This window comes from Eucalyptus grandis, chromosome 3, assembly GCF_016545825.1.
Source record: "Eucalyptus grandis isolate ANBG69807.140 chromosome 3, ASM1654582v1, whole genome shotgun sequence".
In the NCBI taxonomy this organism is placed as follows: domain Eukaryota; kingdom Viridiplantae; phylum Streptophyta; class Magnoliopsida; order Myrtales; family Myrtaceae; genus Eucalyptus; species Eucalyptus grandis.
The window spans coordinates 65,049,928-65,072,322 of record NC_052614.1 but is presented as its reverse complement, the minus strand read 5'-3'; the positions used below and the strand labels follow the sequence as shown (position 1 = coordinate 65,072,322).

At 40.7% G+C, this 22,395-nt stretch overlaps 5 protein-coding genes across 5 annotated transcripts; 3 read left to right on the top strand and 2 right to left on the bottom strand.

Moving 5' to 3' along the window:
* The first annotated feature begins 2,156 nt into the window (after positions 1 to 2,156).
* Positions 2,157 to 5,909, top strand: LOC104438268 (pentatricopeptide repeat-containing protein At5g25630). The gene is made up of 4 exons (XM_010051369.3): positions 2,157 to 2,311; positions 3,236 to 3,451; positions 3,608 to 4,519; positions 4,753 to 5,909. Exons 2-4 carry the CDS (start codon positions 3,389 to 3,391, stop codon positions 5,644 to 5,646), a joined length of 1,869 nt encoding a protein of 622 aa, XP_010049671.2. The 5' UTR covers positions 2,157 to 2,311; positions 3,236 to 3,388; the 3' UTR covers positions 5,647 to 5,909.
* A 515-nt stretch (positions 5,910 to 6,424) lies between these two features.
* On the top strand, positions 6,425 to 9,043 carry LOC104438266 (chloroplast processing peptidase). Its single transcript, XM_010051367.3, is given in 6 exon segments — positions 6,425 to 6,829; positions 6,831 to 7,022; positions 7,781 to 7,918; positions 8,280 to 8,366; positions 8,558 to 8,625; positions 8,708 to 9,043. Coding segments are annotated over 6 exon segments (978 nt in total). The 5' UTR covers positions 6,425 to 6,499; the 3' UTR covers positions 8,871 to 9,043.
* A 177-nt stretch (positions 9,044 to 9,220) lies between these two features.
* Positions 9,221 to 12,575, bottom strand: LOC104438267. Its single transcript, XM_039309144.1, has 4 exons — positions 12,209 to 12,575; positions 11,538 to 12,082; positions 9,950 to 10,135; positions 9,221 to 9,760 (listed from the first exon to the last, which is right to left on the bottom strand). Exons 2-4 carry the CDS (start codon positions 12,000 to 12,002, stop codon positions 9,482 to 9,484), a joined length of 930 nt encoding a protein of 309 aa, XP_039165078.1. The 5' UTR covers positions 12,003 to 12,082; positions 12,209 to 12,575; the 3' UTR covers positions 9,221 to 9,481.
* Positions 12,576 to 15,086: 2,511 nt separating this feature from the next.
* On the top strand, positions 15,087 to 18,303 carry LOC104438265 (rho guanine nucleotide exchange factor 8). Its single transcript, XM_010051366.3, has 7 exons — positions 15,087 to 15,649; positions 15,877 to 15,993; positions 16,133 to 16,287; positions 16,385 to 16,459; positions 16,549 to 16,821; positions 17,010 to 17,330; positions 17,610 to 18,303. The coding sequence occupies exons 1-7, from the start codon at positions 15,376 to 15,378 to the stop codon at positions 18,012 to 18,014; spliced, it is 1,620 nt and encodes a 539-aa protein (XP_010049668.2). The 5' UTR covers positions 15,087 to 15,375; the 3' UTR covers positions 18,015 to 18,303.
* Positions 18,304 to 19,272: 969 nt separating this feature from the next.
* Positions 19,273 to 22,171, bottom strand: LOC104438264 (protein NUCLEAR FUSION DEFECTIVE 6, mitochondrial). The gene is made up of 3 exons (XM_010051365.3): positions 21,947 to 22,171; positions 21,656 to 21,780; positions 19,273 to 19,731 (listed from the first exon to the last, which is right to left on the bottom strand). The coding sequence occupies exons 1-3, from the start codon at positions 22,090 to 22,092 to the stop codon at positions 19,712 to 19,714; spliced, it is 291 nt and encodes a 96-aa protein (XP_010049667.1). The 5' UTR covers positions 22,093 to 22,171; the 3' UTR covers positions 19,273 to 19,711.
* Positions 22,172 to 22,395: the final 224 nt, after the last annotated feature.

The following is a 22,395-nucleotide window of genomic DNA, read 5'->3' as shown; positions in this document are numbered from 1 at the left end:
ACACGAGAGTTATCCAACTCATATATATATATATATTTTGTGACTTAAGAAGTCCGTACAGCCGGCAGCCATCAAGTAAACCGAGGGACACGTAAGCGAGATGACCCACCACCCCCAGTATTCCATTTAAGACCCTAAGCGACCGTGAAGAGATTCGAACTCCTCCTCTTCATGAGGGAGAGAGATCACAAACCATCGCGGCCACCAAGGAAGTGATTCAACTCATATATTCATATCAAGCCAAGATATAAAATCCATATCATCAAATAACATGGATATGTTAAAGCCCTAATTTTTTCCTTTTTTCTCTCAAAAGTAGATGAATAAAAACTAAACATGTTGGAATCATCATTTTCAATATCCAACTCAACATATAATTATTCACGTCATCAAATGATGCCTAATTTGTTGTTTGAAGAAAATAGGATGACCATATTGGATATTATTTAATAGTTCATGGACTATATTGAATAAATTTAAAATTTATGAATGACATTGTACATCAGCCAAAATTTAAATTTTTTAATGCAGATTTCAATATAATCTTCAAACTTGTTGGGGAAAACGAAAAGGGAGGAAATTCAACGTTGGTTGAGTTGAGGAATACATTTTTAAGACCATCTCTCACCCAAAAAACGAAAAATAAAAGAAAAAGAGAAGGAAAATCCCATCTTGCCTCTCTTCGAAATTCTCGTGAAGCTGAGTTTTGCATTTCGGATTCCAAATTCAATTTGGATTGGCTTATCCCGATCACGGTACTAACGTGCACGGATCTTACTCATCATTCATGCCAATCGAGTGAGGCAAAGCCGGGTTAGGTTTGAAAGCTTTAACGATTAAATTGAACAGGATTTGGACAAGTGACCTTCCATAAGACGCCAGGCTGACCCAATTGATGTTGCATTAAAATCTCCTAATATTAGAATATCTTGTTATGGAGGATACTAGGGGCTAAAAGCCATGTTGTAGGATGTCCAAAAATATATTTCAATGAATTTTATGTATTGGACAAGCTTAGCCGTAGTCTTCAAGCCAAAATATGTGCTGGTCGGCTGTTGGACTTATGGTCACCGGGCTTTGGTCGAGTCGACATGCCCTATCTGTTGATCGCTACTAAATCCGAGGTGCATTTAAGATCTTTCAATGGGGTGGTCGATGAGTTCATCCCCATGAAAATGGCGACCACAATGAAACGTGAAAGAATATGTGGCATCATCGTGAGCTTTGATTTTGGTGTTTTCATGTGTTGCAAGTTTTAATTGCAAGCTTGATGCAACATGGTAAATCGACTATTTTGGACCCAATTTCACTCTATTAGATTTGATCGTGGCTTTGACAACTTGCAAGACCTGTTCAAGCCAACCTAGCCAACAAGGCCCAAAGCATCTATTGGGCAGGTCAAAGCTAACGCTACCTTTCCTTTTGTTTGGCCAATTGCTTGACGAAGATACTTTAACATTTCATTGCTATGAGTGGACCCGTCAATTAAAGTATTCACTTTAATCTATCCAAGCTTGTAATTCTACGTATTGTCACACATATTTCTATTCCTATAAGTCACTTCATCTTCAATAGTTTGGTATGAGTAAACTTTTTAGACAAGCTTAAGTGTGCGTGTGTATATTCAAAAACTCAACTTAACTCGATCATAAAGTAGGTCAAATGTACAATAATCACAGTGACGACCACAACCGAGAGTCGCTAAGCTAGAGCACTAGACTTAGTGGCTAGAGAGGGTCATTTAGGATTGCGTGCATATATTAAATTCGAGTAATTAAAAAAGAAGAAGAAGAAAAAAAAAGTAGCGAAAAGCAAAGTTTCACTTAGTGGTAAGATTAATAAATAGGATGCGATAATAATGAGCTAATTAGATTAGTCTTGACAAAGATATACTGACTCTACTCAATTAATTAAATAAGATAACGCTAGTGAGCCAATTTCGATGTGAATTGCATCTCCAATCTCTTGGAAAAGAAAAGTAAAAAAGAAGAAAATATCCACGTAACATATAACCCTGGCGGCGTGGAACAATTTCCTCCCCACGAATGACGGAGTCCCACGTCAGCACCTGCTCACTTCGAAGTTTCAACAGCCTCAGAATTTATCCGAGAATATCTTGTTCCGATAAAAATTCGTGGATAAGAATCTCCGGTGGATTCCGCGACACACACACACTCCGCTACCCTCCATTTTCCTTTTCCTCTGCGAAATCTGATTTTCGTGCTCCATGCACTTCTCCATCTCTGTGTTAATAAGAGGCCATGCATGTCCATCTTCAACCCCATACTCTGCTTCTTCTCAAGCTCGACAGGTACTGCCCAGTTCACTGTTTTTCTCGATCTTCTTTGATCATGGCTTCTGTGGATGTTTGATGGGGGTTGTGGGGTGATGGGTTGTTCTTAATGCTTACAGTAGAGCTGTTGCTTCTTTGTTCTTGTTCTTGTTCTTTTGGAATGTGGGGGGCGCTGGCAAGATGACATTCCATTGTGTTCTGTCGCTTAGCTGCCACTTTCTGATTGCTGTGGAAGTCGGTGGGGATGATTTTGAGGTGAATGTGGATATCAGTTTGCTGAACTTAGCTGCACTTTCTGTCATTTGGGCTTTCGCGTTTAATAAAAGTAGGGTAAATTTTTTGTAGGTAATATTGTCAAAATGAACAGTGGTCTGGTGCGGATTATGGTGTTAATGTGTGTACAGGTGTATCAAGTTTGGAGAAATTCTGGACTTCTCTTTCTATGTTAGTGAAGTAGAATTCTCATTTTATTGAATCTTAAAGCATATTCATGGATTACAAATTCTTGGAGGAAAAGAAAACTTGGTCCTGTTGGCTTCTTTTTTTATTTGGCGCTTGGCTCTTGGCAATTTGGCATTTTTTCTCAACTGATTGCCAGTTGAGTGTGTTTATGCCTTTTTTAACTATCTATTAGGCTTCACGCATTTGGCTTTAAGGTTGTGTCCAAGTTTGTTTGGTTGTTGCTTATTCAGCATGTCACTAGGGCTTTTGTCTTGCCATTAGGATTTTGACCATCTGTGTTGCAAATGTCGCAATTTGACGATTAATTGTCTTGGGGATTCTTTTATTGGAAGTTTTATTTTGAAGGCTTTCTTATGTTACTTTGAAGATGCTGAGAAAAACATTCATTATTATTAGCTTGGTTACTAACATTATGTTCATACCACGGACTGTCTCAGATAGGATCGTTTAATATATTTCTCACATTGCTCGCTGAACTAGGTTGGAAATTTGGAGACAATTTCACTGAGCTGGATGGAATAATAGCACGCACATGAATCTGAGTAGGCATGCATTGGTACACTAGTATACTCAAGAGCCGGTTGGGTGGATTCAGAAGAACCGGTTCATGGTGTGTGCTGCCATTTTGTCAACATGACCAAGCAGCAGGAGGGAACCATTTCAAGCAAGAAGCAAGTCGAATCGTCACCAATCATGGTATATCAACATAACTCTTTCTCACTGACTGACTTCACTATTTCTTTGCATCTGTTTTTCCCTGATTTTGGTTTTCAGAAGCACCTCCTTGCGCCTTGCTATGGTGCTCTAAAATGTTGTTCAAATTGTAATCTTTTCCTTGATATTGTTTTACAGGAAAGGCTTCTTCAAGAGGACAATCACTTTCAATCAGTTTCGAGTACAAGTAGCTTAGAAAACCAATCCTGCTGTCTCATCTGCTTGAGCAACAACAGTTGTAGGACAGTTCGTTCGAGAACTAAGCTGATGAACATCTTGATAGAAAGGAAGAAACCTCAAGAGGCTCATTCCATTTTCGATTGCTTAACAGAAGAAGGACACAGGCCGACTCTCATAACATACACCACTCTTCTGGCTGCTTTTGCAAGCCAAAAGCGCTTCGACTCCATCGCTGCACTCATCTCTAAGGTGGAAGAGAGCGGCTTGAAGCCTGACGCAATATTTTTTAATGCTGTGATCAATGCTTTATCTGAATCTGGAAAGATTGGGGAAGCCATGAAAGCATTCCAGAAAATGAAGGACAGTGAATGTAGGCCTACGACTAGCACATTTAATACTCTAATCAAAGGGTTCGGAATTGCGGGTAAGCCCGAAGAAGCATTGAAACTACTAGAGCTTATGAAGAGAGAGGAAAATTTGAAACCGAATGAAAGAACATACAACATTCTAGTCAGAGCTTGGTGTAACAAGAAGAATATCACGGAAGCATGGAATGTCGTATACAGAATGGTCGGGTCTGGCATGCAACCTGATGTTGTCACTTTCAACACATTGGCCAGAGCTTATGCGCAGAACGGAGAGACAAGCAAGGCTGAGGGCATGATACTCGAGATGCAGAACAACAAAGTTGCGCCAAACGATCGTACATGTGGCATCATCGTAAGCGGTTATTGTAAAGAAGGAAACATGACAGAAGCCATGAGGTTCATGCGCAGAATGAAAGATCTCGGGGTGCATCCGAATCTTGTTGTCTTCAACTCACTTATTAAAGGATTCCTGGACAGTACCGATACTGATGGTGTAGATCAGGTGAGTCTTATTTAACTCATCATGTTGTTGATCTGTTGCCTCTCTATATAATGTCGTTGGACATCTCTGAAACTTAATGATATGTGGCATCTTGATGAAGTCTACCTGTGAAAATACAAAGTGAATTGCCTTTGCACTTCCCGAATCTTTTCCCTAAAGCTGGAATATTACATAGAAGCATAAACATTACTTAAGTGGTTGTAAAGAGACTCATCTTCATAAATTGTGATCAGGCACTGACATTGATGCAAGAATTTGGGGTAAAACCAGATGTCGTAACATTCAGCACTATAATGAATGCTTGGAGCTCAGCGGCACTTATGGAGAAATGCCAAGAAATCTTTAATGACATGGTGAAGGCTGGGATAGAACCTGACATCCATGCTTTTAGCATCCTAGCCAAAGGCTATGCGCGTGCTGGAGAACCTGAGAAAGCTGAGTTGCTGCTGACTTCCATGGCAAAATGTGGATTATTCCCGAATGTTGTGATCTTCACTACCATTGTCAGTGGATGGTGCACTGTCAGCAAAATGGAGCATGCGATGAGGGTGTACAAGAACATGTGCGATGCGGGCATTTCCCCAAACTTGAAAACCTTTGAGACCCTTATCTGGGGATATGGAGAAGCAAAACAGCCATGGAACGCTGAGGATTTGCTTGAAACGATGGAAGAGAAGGGCGTGTTTCCTGAGTTGAGCACTATCCAGCTGGTGGCAGATGCATGGCGCTCGGTTGGTCTAGTGCCCGAGGCCAAAAGAGTCCTGAACAATTACAAGGATAAACTAGACAACCAGTCGAAAACCAAGAAGGATGATATACCCATGCAGAGCTTGGAGAAGATATATCAAAAGCCCAAGCTTCATGCTTCTTACTCCAATCCTCTGCCAACATCAGGCTCGGTCGCATCCGACAAAGATGGATCGCCCACCACAGCCCTTGGAAGCACAATGCTTCCGAAAGGTCGGATTTCTTCGTCCGTGAAAATGGGGAAGGCCACGAAATCTGTACTACTGAAGAACACATGTTTGATCAGGGTAGAACCGCCTCAATGCCGGAAGCAGCAACATGGTCAGGTCAGGCTTTGCGGTCACTTTGTGAGTTCATACAGGATGGTGGTCTTACATTGACTGGATCGCCGCGACAATGCCAACACCCTTCTCTCCATAGAATTTGGCGGCGAAGTTATATTTGATGCCTTTTCTTCAGGCTGTAGATATCAAGGATGCAAGAGTTATCTCACTCTTTGGTTTTGGTGCTCTGATTCGATTTGTATGTAATTTTTATGGAGTACCTGTTTACAGATCCTTGTATACAATGGCCCTCAAGGCCAAACATTTGCACTGTTAATTCTCTTGAAAGGAGTATAGTTATTCTCGCTGTAATTCATCGATCTTCATAGATGGTATAAGGTAATCAGTACCATCTTAATGACAAATGGTATTTTCTAATCAATTCATAGCAAAAAAGTATTTTAAAATGAATTACACATTTTCCGATGTCATTTCCTCATAACACAGATAAATATAGAAGTGAAAATCTATTTGGAGCTCGCTAAAAGATAGACTATTCTATTTTATCGACAGGGTTGTGAATGATGATTATCAGCTAAATTCATATCCAAGACATTTCTATGTAAAAATGCAGATTTTTCAAAAGCTTTCTGAGCAACAAAAGTAATCATTTTCAACCCAATTTTCGCGTTCTTTTTCAGAATTTTAAATGCTAGAATTCCCCTTTTATTGAGCAGGGGGATATTTGGAATCTCTCAAAAATATAAATAATACTAATGCGCAAATTTACTTAATATTCTTCCCCAAATTTTCCAAAAATTCATCTAGAAGAAACGTAAAACAAAAAGTCAAAAAAACGTTAAAAGAGAAACCTTTCTTCCACCTTCTTCTCCTTCTCTCCTTTTATCTTGTTGAAAGCGAGCAGTTCTCACTTCTTGCCCGCAGCTCTGCTAGAGAGAGAGAGACAGAAATGGTGGCGTGCCTGCACTTTCTCTCTCCTCCATCCCTCCAAAACCCTAATTTCTCTTCGCCGATTCCCTCCGCCCGCGTCGAGACCGCCGCCACCCTCGCTCCTCTCCGCCTCTCCAATCCAGTCGTCCCTCCAATTTCGAGGCCCGCGCGCTTCGCCTCCTCCTTCGTTCCCTCCGGCGCCGGAGCCGGAGCCGGAGCTCGCGGCCGCCGCCGCCGCCCCAATTGCGAGGCGGTAAAGGGCTCCGACGAGGAGACCGAGCCGGCGGCGCTCGACGCTTCCGGCGGGGACGGCGGGGGCGGGGAGGGGGAGGGGGCGGCGGCGGGGATGACGGGGAGTGGAGGAGCAGGAGGGCGGGATCCTGCCGGAATGGCTGAACCTGACCTCCGACGACGCGAAGACGGTCTTCGCGGCGCTCGCGATCTCGCTGGCGTTCAGGTCGTTCGTGGCGGAGCCTAGGTACATCCCCTCGCTGTCCATGTATCCTACTTTCGATGTTGGTGATCGGATTGTTGCGGAGAAGGTATTGGTTCGAAGTTTGATCTTGGCCATTTCGTTTATCCATGAATGAGTAGAGTTGCTCTCATTGTTCTAGAGTTCATGGATTAGCTTAACGTGAAGAATGTTGTTTATCAGTGGATGAGTTACTTCTTGGAGCTGAGTGCTTGAGACTTTGAGCTGTGTTATTGCTAATCGGCGAAAGATTTCTTCAGAAATGTGAATGAGAAAAGATTTTGCTTTTGACAATCGACGTGATGATTCATTTAGCATGGTAACAAAACTGGGAGAGTCACCAAGCGATACAATTAGTAGTAATAATGCACGAATCGGGAAATTTCTAATTCATAGGAAAGTCGCTCCTCTGTAAATCCAGTCTTGGATCCATGGACATTTCCAGCATCCTGATTTATGGTAAATGTTTACAAAGAGATTGCTGTGTAACCAACATGAATGTTGTTTTTGCCATGGTGTGAAATTAGGCTCTCTTGGTTTTGAAGATGATTGGGAAAAGTAAGGCACCTAACTTTAGGCAATATGTTGTGTCTGTATAAGATATGATCGATATTTTAATGCTGCAGTTAGTGATATTGACTGATAGTATTTTGCGAGTGTCCTTGTGTTGTTAACCAAAAATTGCTGTGAGTGTTGATTGATTTTATTCAGACTTCTGTTGAGAAGGTAGTTAACTGGACATAGGAAGCTAGAGTGTGTGTGGTTAGGTCTTTGATAGAATAGTTAGGTGTTACTTATCTTGATTGTTGCTTTACTTGTGTCTTGTAGGTTTCATACTTGTTTAGAAAGCCATGTGCCAATGACATAGTGATTTTCAAAAGTCCACCGGTGCTTCAGGAAGTAGGATATACTGATGATGATGTTTTCATCAAAAGAGTGGTTGCAAAGGCAGGTGATGTCGTTGAGGTGAGGCTGCTAAATGATGAATGCGGATTCTTATATTCCATGTGTTCTGCATTTTATGTGTGAAAGATCAAGGAGTAATTGGAGATCATCTTATTCTCCTTGCATTATGTTTGATAGCATGCTTGTGGTGGGTTCTCTAATTGAGCATACACGTATTTTGTCATTTTCTACCGCCCCCTTTTTATCTTTTAAAAACTTAAATTGTGAAGATTCGCCTGGACAAATTGGCTTTAATGATGCATGCAAAGTAAACTATTTCTTAAGCAAATGGGATTCGCTCAACTGATTTAATATATTCTTTCTGCCTTCTCTCTGTTCGGTTTCCAGGAATGGAGTTTGATGTAAATTGCTACTATTTCAGGTTCGAGCAGGAAAACTTTTTGTTAATGGAGTTGAGAGAAACGAGGGTTTCATTCTTGAACCACCTTCGTACAACATGACACCTATGGTGAGTACAATGATAGTTAGTGCATTCTTCTTCTTCTTCTTCTTATTTTTTCCGGTCGGTAGTTAGTGCACTCTTTGAATCGACATAAATCTCTCCTTCCTCTTAATAGGAATCCAATCCTATTCTTTACCTGGTCATTTAAGATTAGCTCTTTATGCCTGACTTCTATATCTGGACAATCCATTTGCCAGCGTGTACCAGAGAACTCAGTGTTCGTAATGGGAGATAATCGGAACAACAGTTATGACTCGCATGTATGGTAAGACCACCTGATCCTCTGCAGTCCTAATCAAGACCGAAAGTCGTCCTCTTTTTGCTAATATGTTAGATTATACTCGCAGGGGGCCGCTTCCAGCAAAGAATATAATAGGAAGATCAGTATTGCGCTACTGGCCACCCAATAGAATTGGCGCAACAGTTCTTGAAACAGGCTGTGCTGTTGACAAGCAAGAGACCATTTCACCATCTGAACAGAAGATTCAGCCTGAGGCTTCCGCTCAATGAGGGAAGAGTGGCATTTTTTTCAGTATATGATTCTTTAGGGGGAAGTAACTTTCATTTCTTTCCTTGTCCATGCCTCTTGTATTTAATCATTGGTAGGGTTTAAACTGATAAAAATTGATGTAACAATGAGAAATGGAAGCAGATCAGCAGTGCTTCTGCTGCTTGGGCAGTCACGAGCTCAGATCTCCTGCGTCTAAATACCTACTTAACTATCATTTGTGATCAGCCAGCGGGTTCAGCAAGGGATCAGCGGCGCCCCCTCCGGAGATTCTCATGAGCAAGTTAATCCGAAGAGATTACAAATATTTGGAACTATGATGTCATAATTGCAACATAGAAGAGAGCACAAATAATACTTCAATGTTGTTTATATTCCAAACTCAGTGGACTGCTGATACAGCATTTTTTCCGCTTTACACTACAAATCAAAGCTCCAGTACATTTCTCACTCCATTGTAAAAGCTATCTATGTATAGAACACTCTGTTTTCTCCTCCGAAAGGGCGAGTAAAAGCAGGTAACTTAAAGCAAGCAAAGCTGACCAGCTAGCATTAGTTCCCTCACCGTCGCACAGAGCCCTTCACGAGGGAATTGTGGATCAATCCAGACTGATCAGTCATATGTACATGAATGCTCCTTAAACTTGATGATTCTGTTGCTATTTGGGTTCACAACAAGAGAGCAAGACACGTGCTTTCGATGCTTTGACCTGACAAGCTTTCCTACCACGTTCCCTCGCGACAGGACCTCAAATACTAAGGTCAATGGAACTTCTCCATTGTTATCAGAATTGGTTAGACTCGCCCCAGCTCCATAGAGCGGAACTTTATCCCCCTCAAGGACCACGGCCACCGTCCTATGGCTCTTTCTTGGTTGATAATACTTCCTAAGCTGTAATCAAGCCACGTGTTCATATTAGCAAGCATCGGTTGCAACTGCGATGGAGTCAATCATGAATGTATCTCGAAGCAAGAAAGACAAATGGTAATTTCACTTCTCAGAATGCCGTGTGCATCTTGTCAACGTTATAATAGCCATGTGATTGAAACAAATGCAGGAGAAGATGGTGGGAATTCTTACCTGACCGGTTGCAACTGCAATCTTTGAGAACATAATATTGACAGGTGTAGAGGTGACATGAATGCCAAAAAATGTGGCCTCGTTGTACACGGTCATCCTCATCGAACAATTCATTGTCACCATCTTAGTCGGCACTCCGGTTGAATCTGATCCTTCCCCAACATAGAAGTTATGCACTGTGAGGCTCTGTAGGAAGAGGGGGAGAGAGAATGGTATGAATACTGAAATATCTGTACCCTTCTGGCCAGTGGTCTAGACAGAAGACAGTCCACAGAAGCAAAAGACAACACAAAGCGCGCAGTTCCAAGGAAGTAACAGAAAGCAAAATCTTCTTTCCTCCATTTTTCGGACGGCCAAATGATTAACGTGAGAACTAACATGAAGACAAAGCTTAATAACTCATTGTCCACAGAGTTGAAATGATCTGAAGATCACAATTCAGAAAGCGTTTTCTGCCAAAGAATCTTAAACTTTTTGAGAAGAAACTGGAAAGCCAGAAACAAAATTTCGCATTCTCAAATCCAAGGTAAAATTTGCAGGTAGCCTTTTAAATAAACACTACTAAGAATCTTAAACTTGACATAAGAATGATAATGGTGACCTAAAACAAGTGGATGGCTAAGAAGTCTCACACTCCCTGACAGCTGATTCCTGCAAAGTTACACGCTCGAAGATTTTCACATTCAAGCACTCACCAATGGGAAAAGCCTGAGTGATTGACTAGTCGTATCCTAGAAATTATAAGAACAGGGGAAGTGCCAAAGAAAAAAAAAAAAACCCAAATCCAAACCGCTGCAACTGGAACTTAGATTCAGCATCCACCAATTAGTATTGCATTTTAGTGACAAAACTGTACTTTGTGTCTTTGTGGTGTGGGTGTTGTGCATGCGTAGGTGTGTGTGGGGAAGAGAGAGAGAGAGAGAGAGAGAGAGAGAAAGAGAGAGAGAGAGGATATCAGGCAAAAAGCCTCATGTGTCACATTCAATGGACAGTAATTCGTTTCCTCTACTCTATAACAGAGAATTAAGGAGCTCTAAGACAATGGATGGGGGAAGAATCAGTCCCTTCTTTCTCCATCTTCACTTCAAAAGAAAATTAAAACCTTTGAAAGCAACTAATAAACCATGGCAAGTAGAGTAACTGCTAGTTAACATTTTAAAATTTGTTTGCTGCAAAAGGAAAAGGCAAAAGATAACGAAAATGGTCAATCAACATGAGTAAATTGGACAATTCACACTCATCCACCAGATAAACAACGATCTACAGTTCTTAAAGACAGTACAAAAGCAAGATCTTATGTTTTGAACTGGAAAAAGCCACAAGTTATGGAAATGTGATATACAAATAATAGCTGATTGCTTCCATCTTTAATTACTTAAACATTGCAGGAGTCTCACTAGATCAAACCATATTGGCACTAATTAAAACATGAACTCAATCAATATTCAAGCTTCTTGATCAAGAATATGACCAACGTATTAAACAAGACAGAAAACCCAGTAATAAAATATAGCATCTGTGTAGTTGCAGAATCACTTAAATGATTAGCAACGAAAGAATATTAAAAAAACATAGACATTAAGCAAACCTTAACACTGATCTGGGCTCTGTAAGGCCTGCTAGCACCCCAAATGATCAAGCAAAAAACACTAAAAATCACCACAAATCCAAGAACGCCCATCAGAACCTGAAATCTTCTTGAAAGCCCATTATCCCCAAACACATCCTTATAATCACCTTCCTCCTGGATCACATCACACTCAGGCCAACCCTTCTCATTCCTCTTCCTCCCATTACTCCCTTTGGTCCAATAAGAAGACCGAAACGGCCCCGAAAACCGGCTCTCCGAAGAGCCCCGAGAATGGCAGGGATGAGAAGGAGACTCCATGGGGCTGTTATATGCAGGGGTGGCTTGCATCAGGGACGATTTGTCCCCATCATTGGACTCTCTCGAAGGGCTTTGGTAGAAGTAAACTGCGCGCTTTGGGGATCTTGGAGAAGATGGGTCTAGGCTCGTGACATCAGAATCAGACTTGGAGTGCAGCTGCACCATCTTGCAAAACGAAATTTGGTCGGGAGGGGGGTTTTGGAGAAAGACGACGAATTGGCGATGACCCAAGAGGGTCTGCGTCTTCAAGTACACTTTTTGATGGGAACTATCACTTCAAAGTGCAGAAATTCTTGAAATTCGCAGGTTCTTTCCCAGAAAAGATAAAAGATAAAAGCTCAAACCTCTGTTTCAATGACCTAAAGAGAAGAACAAGAACACGGGGTTCTCTTTACAATCCCACGGAAAGCAAAGAGACACCAGAGAGAAGTGAAAGAGTCCCAACCTATACCGCTTCGTAGTCAGTGGAGAGGCCGAATAAATAAAGCAGAGGAAGACAGGTTCATCACTTACTCACATTACTCACATAGAGAGAGAGAGAGAGAGAGAGAGAGAGAGAGAGCATTGATTAGTCAGAGAGAGAAAGAGAGAGAGACAGAGAGAGAGAGAATTGATTCGTCACTGAGCTATGGACCCTCCCATTTTAATGGCGTCTCCAGCTGATGCTATCGATGGCTTGATATGGCAGTTGGGTGGGAGTGAATGCTGCGATGTTTTGCTTAGCCAGAAAGCAGGGGAGGCAATGCTTGCGTCGTTGGGCGGTCATCATCCATATATCAGTGCTTCATTTTGCTCAAGGTGGTAAAGATTTTGTATGATAGTCAACTGGTGATGGAGATGGATGGAGATAATCTGACTTCCATAGCAAAGTTTCGAACTTTTTGGAAGAACGGCATGCTATTGATTGATGCAACCGGTGAACTAATGCATTATGAACCTTTTAAAAAACAGTGATTACCTGAACGAAAACGTCATTTCTGAGACGAATCTAAATTTTTTTATGTGGAGCAATCCAATTAGTAAGAACGGACTGATAAGAGGCAAAAAAAAAATAAATGGGATGTGAAGTCCAATGTTCTAGTGCAAAGGACACATGCAGACTTATGCATCAAAATTGAATAGGCCATATTAGACTTTATCTGTCGATTGTCTCAAATAATTTATGATTATGATGAACTTGATTCATCTAAATTCAAGTTCAGTTAAATAGTGCCTGACATGACTAATATTATTAGTAAAGATTGGGGAAATTACCAACATTAAGACCTTTACTCGCCAAAAGAATAATAATATTTTAGACTCTTGGACGTTCACTTTCAATTACCAAATGTATGGATCCTAAAAATATCTTGCATTTATCCATGATTGTTAGCAATTCCACATGACCGTGGGTCTCGATGCAAAAGTAGACACTTTAGTGCAGTGCAGTGAGAGGAAACTTAAAGGCAAAGGACTTTCTTTTTCATATAATCAAACAAAAAACGGAAATTTCCCTGAGTATCATTCAAGCTTCAAAGAGATCTTGATCTTTTTCAGACAGATGAACATAAATTTCGATAGGGATGGGAATGAATGTCACTACTTGAATTCTGCATCTTCGACTGAAAAGACAAAAGATCTCCATCCTAACATCATCTGATGGATTCATAAATCACAATGTCTGACATGATGTAGTCTTCAAGCATCGTACCAACCCTTCATATTGTTTCTAGCAGAATCGTTTTTACTCAACAATTATTTTGAAGGTTGACATTTGTCCTTTTTTGATTTATTGACCAATCTTCAAGATGACTTCCATTTCAAGATGTTTCATGTCCGGTGATTGCCCATGGTCATGGATTCCATAATGACCTGTAGAGACCAGGCGCAAAAAGACACGTATAGAACATTCCAACTGGAAAGAAAATTCAACACATCATATGAAAAGAAACATAGCTTTTCAAATACAATAATCTGGACATAATAAGTACACATTCTATGCTATAGTTTTTAAAGCTATAGAATCCAAGTAGTTTGGAGAAGGGTTTCCAAATTCAAGCTTGCTAATGCTGTTGGCCAAGAAAATTTATTGCTAATGCTGAAGGAATTATTTACACTGAACTAATAAAGTGAGGTAGACCTTATAGAAATGGTCGATAAGTTAATGCGGAAGTTATTAATTCGAAAACGACCTAATAAATGTTGGTAATTGACTAGCAATCTAATGTGAGAGTTGGTAACTTAAGAAGACTGGTTCTTAAGAATGTTGGGCGCAGACCAAACAAACTTTGGTAATTGACTCAAGCAAGAGTTGGTAATCTTAGACATCTCCGTAACTTATTCGCAAAGAAATTGGTAAGTGTCACAAAAATAAGAACAATAATTTGACATAAAATGTTCGTGATTATGCAGATAAAAGTTAGTGAAGAGTTAGTAATCTAAATTAATTGATGTTTTAATTAAAAAAAGAGTTGGGCAAGTGTCACATTTCACAAATAAAGATAATAATTGATTTTAAACGTTCGTAAAATATGGAAATAAAAGTCGGTCCATTGTTGCAAAGGCTGGTTATGTTGAAACTAAGTAATTCAAATAAGAATTGTTAGCTTAAAATTGATTGGTAACTTCATTGAATAAATGTCAGTAAGTTACTCATAACAAGGCTGGTATTTCAAATGAAGGTTGATAACTTCAACATATCAACTAGCGAATGCAAAAGCATTACATCGTAATCGATGCGCATTTTCATTTAACAAAGTTCCATCTACAATATTAAAACGACTAATTCACTAACCAGAAAGGACATTGACAGAGAGAGAACAAGACATAAATGCTGTACAATAACTTAGACAAGACTAATAAAAGTACATGCTATTTCGCATGAAGGTTGATAACTTCAACATATCAACTAGCAAATGCAAGCGCACCACACCATTATCAACGTGCATTTTCGTTTAACAAAGTTCTGTTTTCATTATTAAAACAACTAAAAAATGACATTGAAAGATGTGAACGCACTACACCATTATCAACGTGCATTTTCATTTAACAAAGTTCCGTCTACAATATTAAAACAACTAAAAAATGAGAGAGAGAGATTATAGAGGAGTGAGCACAAAATACATAAATGCTACATAAGAATTTAGACCAGACTAACAGTGAATACATACTTAGTGATGATGAGATAAGCAAGAAAAGGTAAACGCTAGGAAGAGGCTTCTTATTTTAGTTGTGGATGAATGTCTTTGCCGGGCTTCTTGGTGAGCATTGACCCTCCCATCCATCCATTCCCAAAACCGACCCCCCACGATGTCACTCTCCCTCCCTGAAAGACCAACAAAAGAAAACATGCACCCCACGTCCATTTCCATCCACATTCAGACAACAAATTCAGTTCTCAACCCACAACTTCTGCAGAAGATCAACAAAACAAGACCAATCTCCATACTTGTTCCTCCTTTCCATCTCCTGTTTCTCATTCATTCTCTCCCCCTTCATCATCCTCCATCTCTTTAACATTCTACAGGGTCCTCCAAATCTTTCTTAGATCGAGTCATCAATGGTTCGGGCCCTCGAACACGAGCGTAGCATGCAGAAGTCGAAATCCTTCCATTTCAAGCGCATATTCGACCGGCACAACCCAGGCCATGCAGTTCTCGATAATGGCTTCGCGGACGGGCTTCAGTTCAGAAGCCAAGGGTCGAGAACCGCGGAATTGATGGAGAACCAAGACATCGGTTGGGTTTTCGATCGGAGTAATGATCCTGTTTCGGGCCTTGAAGGAGATGAAGCGAGAACAGCTAGCTCGCCTGCCAAGGCATCATCATCATCAGGTAGCAAACATATAAGCACAGGATATAGACATAACCACAATTAAACTTCTTCCCTGTGTTGATGAATCTTAATTGGCCTATATCATTGAATTCTTGAAAAATTCAATCTGGAAAATCAAGGTAAATTACAAAAGGTGAACGCAAATTATAAACCAAGGTAAAAATGATGTGACAATGCTGGCGACAAACTAGTGACAGGGATTGACTTTTGGTTCTTTTTCTTGCAGACATGGAGCTGATGAAGGAAAGATTCGCCAAGCTGCTTTTGGGTGAGGACATGTCTGGTGGCGGAAAGGGCGTTTCTTCAGCTTTAGCTCTGTCAAATGCAATCACAAATCTTGCTGGTATTTTCATTTTAGGTTTCTTCTTTTAAAATTAAGATGTGGCACCTGCTACAAGGAGACCTAGAGCATTGACAACTCATTACGATTATGTAATAAAAAGTATTCATGTCTATTCATGCTTTGTTTTGTGGTAATGCAGCTTCCATTTTCGGAGAGCAACGTCGGTTAGAGCCAATGACTCCAGAGAGGAAGGCCAGATGGAGAAAAGAAATCGATTGGCTTTTATCTGTGACTGATCACGTCGTCGAATTTGTTCCCTCGACGCAAAAGTCCCAAGATGGAACCAACATGGAGGTCATCTCTCTCTTTCTTTCTCTGGGAAATGCATTGTTTGAAGAAAAGATAATTTCTTTTATAACCAATCCTGACTAGTGCAAATCCCAATTTGCAGGTGATGGTAACGCGACAAAGAAATGATCTGCACATGAACATCCCAGCGCTGCGCAAGCTTGATGCCATGCTAATAGTCAGTTCCTGCAATGGCTTGACTTGCTAAGAAAGAAGGAAGAAATTTATCCAAGCTGTATTAACATCGTTTCTTATGATCATGAACAGGGCTATCTGGACAACTTTGGGGGTCAAAACGAGTTCTGGTATGTCTCTAGAAATGATAATGAATCTGAGAAAGGGAAAGCACCGAGGGAAGATGATAAATGGTGGCTACCGACCGTCAAAGTTCCTCCAAACGGCCTATCTGATGGCTCGCGGAAATGGCTGCTGTTCCAGAAGGAATCAGTGAACCAAGTTCTAAAAGCAGCAATGGCCATAAATGCTCAAGTATTGTCAGAAATGTTGATTCCAGAGGACTACATTGAGTCCCTTCCTAAGGTGCGACAAATGCGTAGTCCAATAATTTATCAATGACTCAGCAAATCGCCTGACTGTATATAGCATTAGTAATTCATTATCTAAAGTCAAAAGAATAAAAGGAAATAAATCTTTTTAGCTACATTGCGCAGCCAACTTCTCGGGTTCAAAAGATCCAAACTGAAAAATTGACTATTTTTTTTTGGCAGAATGGTAGAGCAAGCCTTGGCGATTCAATCTACAAGTGCATCACAGTGGAGTACTTCGATCCTGATCAATTCTTGTCCACGATGGACTTATCAACAGAACATAAAGTCCTGGACCTCAAGAACAAGATCGAGGCCTCCATTGTGATCTGGATGCGGAAGATGCACCAGAAGGATGGGAAGTCACCATGGGGATCAGCTATAAGCTTGGAGAAGAGGGAACTCTTTGAAGAGAGAGCTGAGACCATCCTCCTCATTATCAAACAGCGGTTCCCCGGGCTACCACAATCCTCTCTCGACACCTCAAAAATCCAATTTAACAAGGTATAGAACAAAACGTAATTTGTGGTAGAATCCTTAGAGACAAAAGGCCAGCACATCATCGAAAGAAACTTCTTTAACAGAACCAGACCAAGAAAACATTTCCAAGAACCGCTTTTTGTACCACCATATAATCTCATTGGTTCACCTTTACCTCTGGCTCTGCAAAGTTTATCTATACATTTGCTCACATCAGAAACAGAAACTATTTTTTCTGGGCGATACTTTTGTTTAGTGCTGTTGTATTACCTTCTCCTTGCTAAAACCATCTAATATTGACAGGATGTGGGACAGTCAATCCTCGAGAGTTACTCAAGAGTCATAGAGAGCTTGGCATTCACAGTAATTTCGAGAATAGAGGATGTCCTTTACGCAGACTCTTTGGCCCAAGATCCATCGCTGGCGGAACCGGACCAGTCGCCCTCTAATGACGAGGAAGAGGCAGAGGGCTTGCAAACCGCAGAAACACCGAATTCGAAGACGCTATCCGACTTCATGGGATGGAAATTGGGGAAGGAAGAGAGCATGGTGAAGAGGGATAGCTCAATAAGCAATTTAGAAAGTTTTGTTGTAGATGACGGTGGACAGATAGTGAGTAGATCGCCAAATGTTCCTGTCAAGAAGGTTTCTTACTTAGAAAAGCTTGAGAACTTGAGTGGCCTAAAAAGCCCAACGGATCGGCACTGAAGATGAGAAAGAGGAGAGACAAAAAAGAAGAAAAGGCAAAGAGAGAGATTCAGATTTTGAAGGTGTAGAATACAGTGAGAGCATATCAAATGTAAATATGCAGATTGTGCAGAATTTTTAGGGACTGGTACATCCTCTAGGGAAGTCTTGGTGTCCAATTCATTCTTATAGCGTCTGTACCCTATCCGTTCCTCCTCTACTCAGTCTCTTTTGGAGCAAAAGCTATCCATGTAACTGATTAGCTCGATAACTTTCTCACTAATTGGCTAATGAGAATGCGAAGTTCTAATTTTTGTGCAGGAGGAGGACGATATATAATTGGCTAATGACGACTAATTTTTATATCGGTAACCATGCTTTTATCTTCAGTGCATTAGTTAAATTTCGGAGGCCGTGTTTCACAATCCCAATTTCAAGAATTTAAGTGGTTGATAAATAAGACAGTTGAAATTACTAATATAAAGCAATTTCTTAATTATAGGAACACCATCAGTGCTCACAGGGAGATTTCTCATGGGTCGATCGTTTGGGATCAAAACCATGCAATGACTTAGTTTTCCTGAATCGGTGGAGCTTAAAAGCTCTGGGAGAGAATGCTGTATTGTTGAATGTTTTAATGGATACAAATGAGCAGAAAACAACCTAAGAGCTCCTCTCATTACATCCATTGATCGATTCTAAATCTAATGAATGAGATTGCATCTCCCCATCTAACAACTACCAGCATTTAAGCCGAGAATGCTCTAGAACTCAACATAATTACTGTCTTGCTCGTCCCTGAAATATTCCAAAAACCATAGGCAACTTTGGATGGTCTTCTTCAATCAAATCAAGCACCGTCCTTTGGTCACGAGAACCTCGAGACCATGACAGACACTGTATGCTTGGGCAGGCATTTCCCTACCATAGCAGGTACAGTTATTATTAAGAAATTTTTAGCAGACAGTTCTCAGATGGCAACGATGTTCTTTTTTCAAAAAGAAAACAAAATACAGAATGTAATGGCACACGATATAGCCAGCCAAAAAGCGTAATGGCATAAGACTTAATAACTGAAATAATGATAAGTTATTCTTAATTGAAAGAAACATGATTAAATGAAGATGCATCCTCTTAAAATGGCAAAAGAAGGAAGAAAGGGACCAGTAGCATGAATTCTATAGGAAAGCATTACATGAATTATTAGATGCCAAGTAGAGTAAAGCCGAGTTACCTTGAACTATCTAACTTTACAGTTGAGAAGTTCAGACAGGTTCTCTTTAACAAATATTTTGTCGACCATCCGATTATGTGTAACATTCAACTGCTAAAATATGTCACCTAAAACTCTGCTGAAGCCTATATGTTCAATGACCAGTGACCATACAAATTGAGCTATCGGAAAATGACAGTTATTCCTGTAGTGGTGGAAGGAAAAGAAAGGCAAAATTCTACAACACTGATTTGGCAGTTTGCATAAAGTCATGCTCATTCCTTATCAAACTCAAACCAGATCCTCATGCATCATTTCTGCACAGGAATTAAAGCAGCATGATGCTTGATGGTGAGGAAGAGAGAAAGATCTTTGTAGAAGTTACCAGAACGGTTCATTAATTTGAACTGTTTAAACTAGACTGAATAAAAAATCTCAACATGCAATCAGCGTCCCGAACCAAGAAAAACTGGCTTCCTCAAAAAGTAGCTCCTCCCATAGACTGTCATAAAGGCATTGAAATTCCTGAAAGATGGACAGAGGGAAATATTGTTAAGAATCACAAGTGCAGATTTGCTAACTCTATTTCAATTACATCACACAAATAATCCATATAATCATTTCTGAATGCTCCACAAAATAATGAGTGATGCATGTGCCTCTCATAAGACAAGATATCTGATCAAATTACCTCTAGAAGGCAAGACAATATAAAAAACAGTTTTCCGATTAGAAGGACTTTCAAGGTTATGTTAAAAAAAAAAAAAAAGACTTAAAATCACATTTAAACAGATTCATCTCTTTTATGGGCCAGATAAACAAGCCCCAGCTAGGACACACAAAGACAGAGAACATCTCATAACAACAAAAGTTGCTCTTGTATTCTCTGATCAGTGACAAGAAACAATATTGCTATTTCATAGCTCGCTTAACTATAATGACACTCTAAACAAGCATGCATGCAGAACACTAGTTCCAACGATTAAGATACTTTGGTTTTATTTGATGTAACCATATTCAGCTCGAACCACTACAAACTTCAGTGGTTCCCAGTAACTCGTAAATTACAGCAGAGCTAATTCCACTGGCCGCACGAAGATCTTTTCAACAAGCGGTAAAAAATTTATCAATAAATTTGAGCAAAAGCTCAACTGTATACAGAGGAAACTTGATGCTGTCGAAAAGAGTATCTATCAAATTCCATCTCCACCAAGTTAATATAACCCTACATAATCAATTTCCAGATGCTCTGCACAAAAATGAGTCATGCATGTGGCTCTGGTTGGACATGTTATCCGGTCAATTTAAGTCTCCAAGGCAAGATTAAATCTACTTCTCCAATAGCAAGAGTTTACAGGTTACAGGGGAGGAAAATAAAGGCCTAAGAGATTCATCTCTTTTATCGACCAGATGAACAAGCTCCAGCCAGGAGACACAAAGGCAGAGAACAAAAGCTCAACTACAAATAGAGGAAACTTGATGCTGTTGAAAAGAGTATGGATGAATCCCATCTCCACCAGGATAGGGAAGTTCAACGCCACTGAACCAAAGTGACAGCGATCCTTTTCCTTACCCCAATGTTAGGGGATACTGCCAATTACCAATGCCAGCTACTAAGTATTTTTCTTTGGCTAGAGAGGAACTAATATTATTTGTTTAGAAAGCCTGCCCAGACTTCTTCCAAAGCAGACTTGGAAGTTTTGAAGTGAAAGATGAACATCACTCAATAAAACATGTTAAAAATTGCCACTTAAAATATCTATATCATGCAGAAGCTTCAGACTCCACGTGAAAGCAGCAAACGAAAGGAGAAATCCAAAAGATAGAACATAAAGAAGGGCTAAGTACATAAAAGGAAACAAGCAGCCAAAGTGACATCCACTTTAAGTATATTCAGCCAAGCATGCTGCTCAGTATTTCCAACAATCATCCTCACCCACAAGCCATTTCTAGATTATAAAGCACCCTTTCACATTTGTCTTCATTCCTCCAACAAGATCTAAACATTTGCTTCAAATTTGATTTGCCATCCATCAACAACATTCATCCTTCAATAAAGAGAAAGCCTTTATTTTCTAAACCATAGGCGCATCTACATTCTAAGAGCTATGAAGGAGGCAGATCACGCTCGACTCTATCACAACCACACCAAGTAACTTAATCCTTCCATGACAGGAACTTTCTATGGTCCCTATGCACATGTCCATCGCACATAAATAAGTCCTAAAAAGATTATATACCATCGGGCTACTGGGACAATCTAAACCATCTCGGTGGACAATGCTTAAAGAACCAAATCCACAAGACACATCAACATCGCCTAGCTCAGAGCAACTCTGTGTTTTCGCCGGTCGTCTCACACTGGTCATTGAAATCGACTATTCACCGGTCACCACACAACGGAAACATTACTCAATGAAAATATAGGCGGCGATAGTGTAACGGTTACCTTGAGGCACTAATCCCCAGCTCTGGGACTCCATCGCCAAGCTCGACTGGAGCCTCGCCGATGCGATAGCGCTGTGGAGAGGCAACAAGGACTCGACGGCGCCGCCGCTCAACTCCAAGGGCAACCTAACACCACAAAAATGACATCACCCCCAAAACGAACATAAGAAATGAATCTGGAGACGACCCACGAATTCAACACGAACGCTCGGCGCAGGAGTACCGAAAAGGACCCGCCTTTTCGGTACTCCTGCGCCGAAAACGAGCGCGGTTCGAGGCAGTTTTTCTTTACCGGGAGAAGGCGCGAGAGAAGCGCCTGGAAGAAGCGGAGGCGGAGGATTGGAAGGGAGCCGAGGGACACGGCGGGGACTGGTTGAGCTTGAGGGAGAGAGGGCGTAGCCGAGAGGATAACCTGGAGACGACCTTCGAAGACGCCATTGCCGGAGGTTTTTGAAGGGTTTCCTTCCCTTTTTTCGCCTGTGATCTCTTTCTCTCTCGAGAGGCCGCCCAGCTCAGGTTGATGCTTCGGGCGGTTTTGCTAGAGTTACTGGCCTCCGTACGGTTCTTGTGTCACCGACCAATGGCAGTCACTGCATTGTTTTTTTTTGACTAATGAATCCTTAAATCTGCTCATGAGTCTGCTGGCTTGCCCATGTTTTCCAAACCTCCCAATTATGCCATCTTTGATAACCATTCCCGGAGCAGCCATTTTTTTTTTCTCGAAATGAAAAAAGATAAAAA

Coding starts and splice junctions, on each gene's coding strand:
- LOC104438268 (XM_010051369.3), top strand. CDS start 3,389: ATGACCAAGCAGCAGGAGGGAACCATTTCAAGCAAGAAGCAAGTCGAA. Junction 3,452..3,607: donor TCGAATCGTCACCAATCATG/GTATATCAACAT, acceptor ATTGTTTTACAG/GAAAGGCTTCTTCAAGAGGA. Junction 4,520..4,752: donor ATACTGATGGTGTAGATCAG/GTGAGTCTTATT, acceptor AATTGTGATCAG/GCACTGACATTGATGCAAGA.
- LOC104438267 (XM_039309144.1), bottom strand. CDS start 12,002: ATGGTGCAGCTGCACTCCAAGTCTGATTCTGATGTCACGAGCCTAGAC. Junction 10,136..11,537: donor GAGCCCAGATCAGTGTTAAG/GTTTGCTTAATG, acceptor CTCTTCCTACAG/AGCCTCACAGTGCATAACTT. Junction 9,761..9,949: donor TTGCAGTTGCAACCGGTCAG/GTAAGAATTCCC, acceptor GCTTGATTACAG/CTTAGGAAGTATTATCAACC.
- LOC104438265 (XM_010051366.3), top strand. CDS start 15,376: ATGGTTCGGGCCCTCGAACACGAGCGTAGCATGCAGAAGTCGAAATCC. Junction 15,994..16,132: donor TGCAATCACAAATCTTGCTG/GTATTTTCATTT, acceptor GTGGTAATGCAG/CTTCCATTTTCGGAGAGCAA. Junction 17,331..17,609: donor CAAAAATCCAATTTAACAAG/GTATAGAACAAA, acceptor TAATATTGACAG/GATGTGGGACAGTCAATCCT.
- LOC104438264 (XM_010051365.3), bottom strand. CDS start 22,092: ATGGCGTCTTCGAAGGTCGTCTCCAGGTTATCCTCTCGGCTACGCCCT. Junction 21,781..21,946: donor TTCTCTCGCGCCTTCTCCCG/GTAAAGAAAAAC, acceptor TTGTGGTGTTAG/GTTGCCCTTGGAGTTGAGCG. Junction 19,732..21,655: donor CTGGGGATTAGTGCCTCAAG/GTAACCGTTACA, acceptor TCCATCTTTCAG/GAATTTCAATGCCTTTATGA.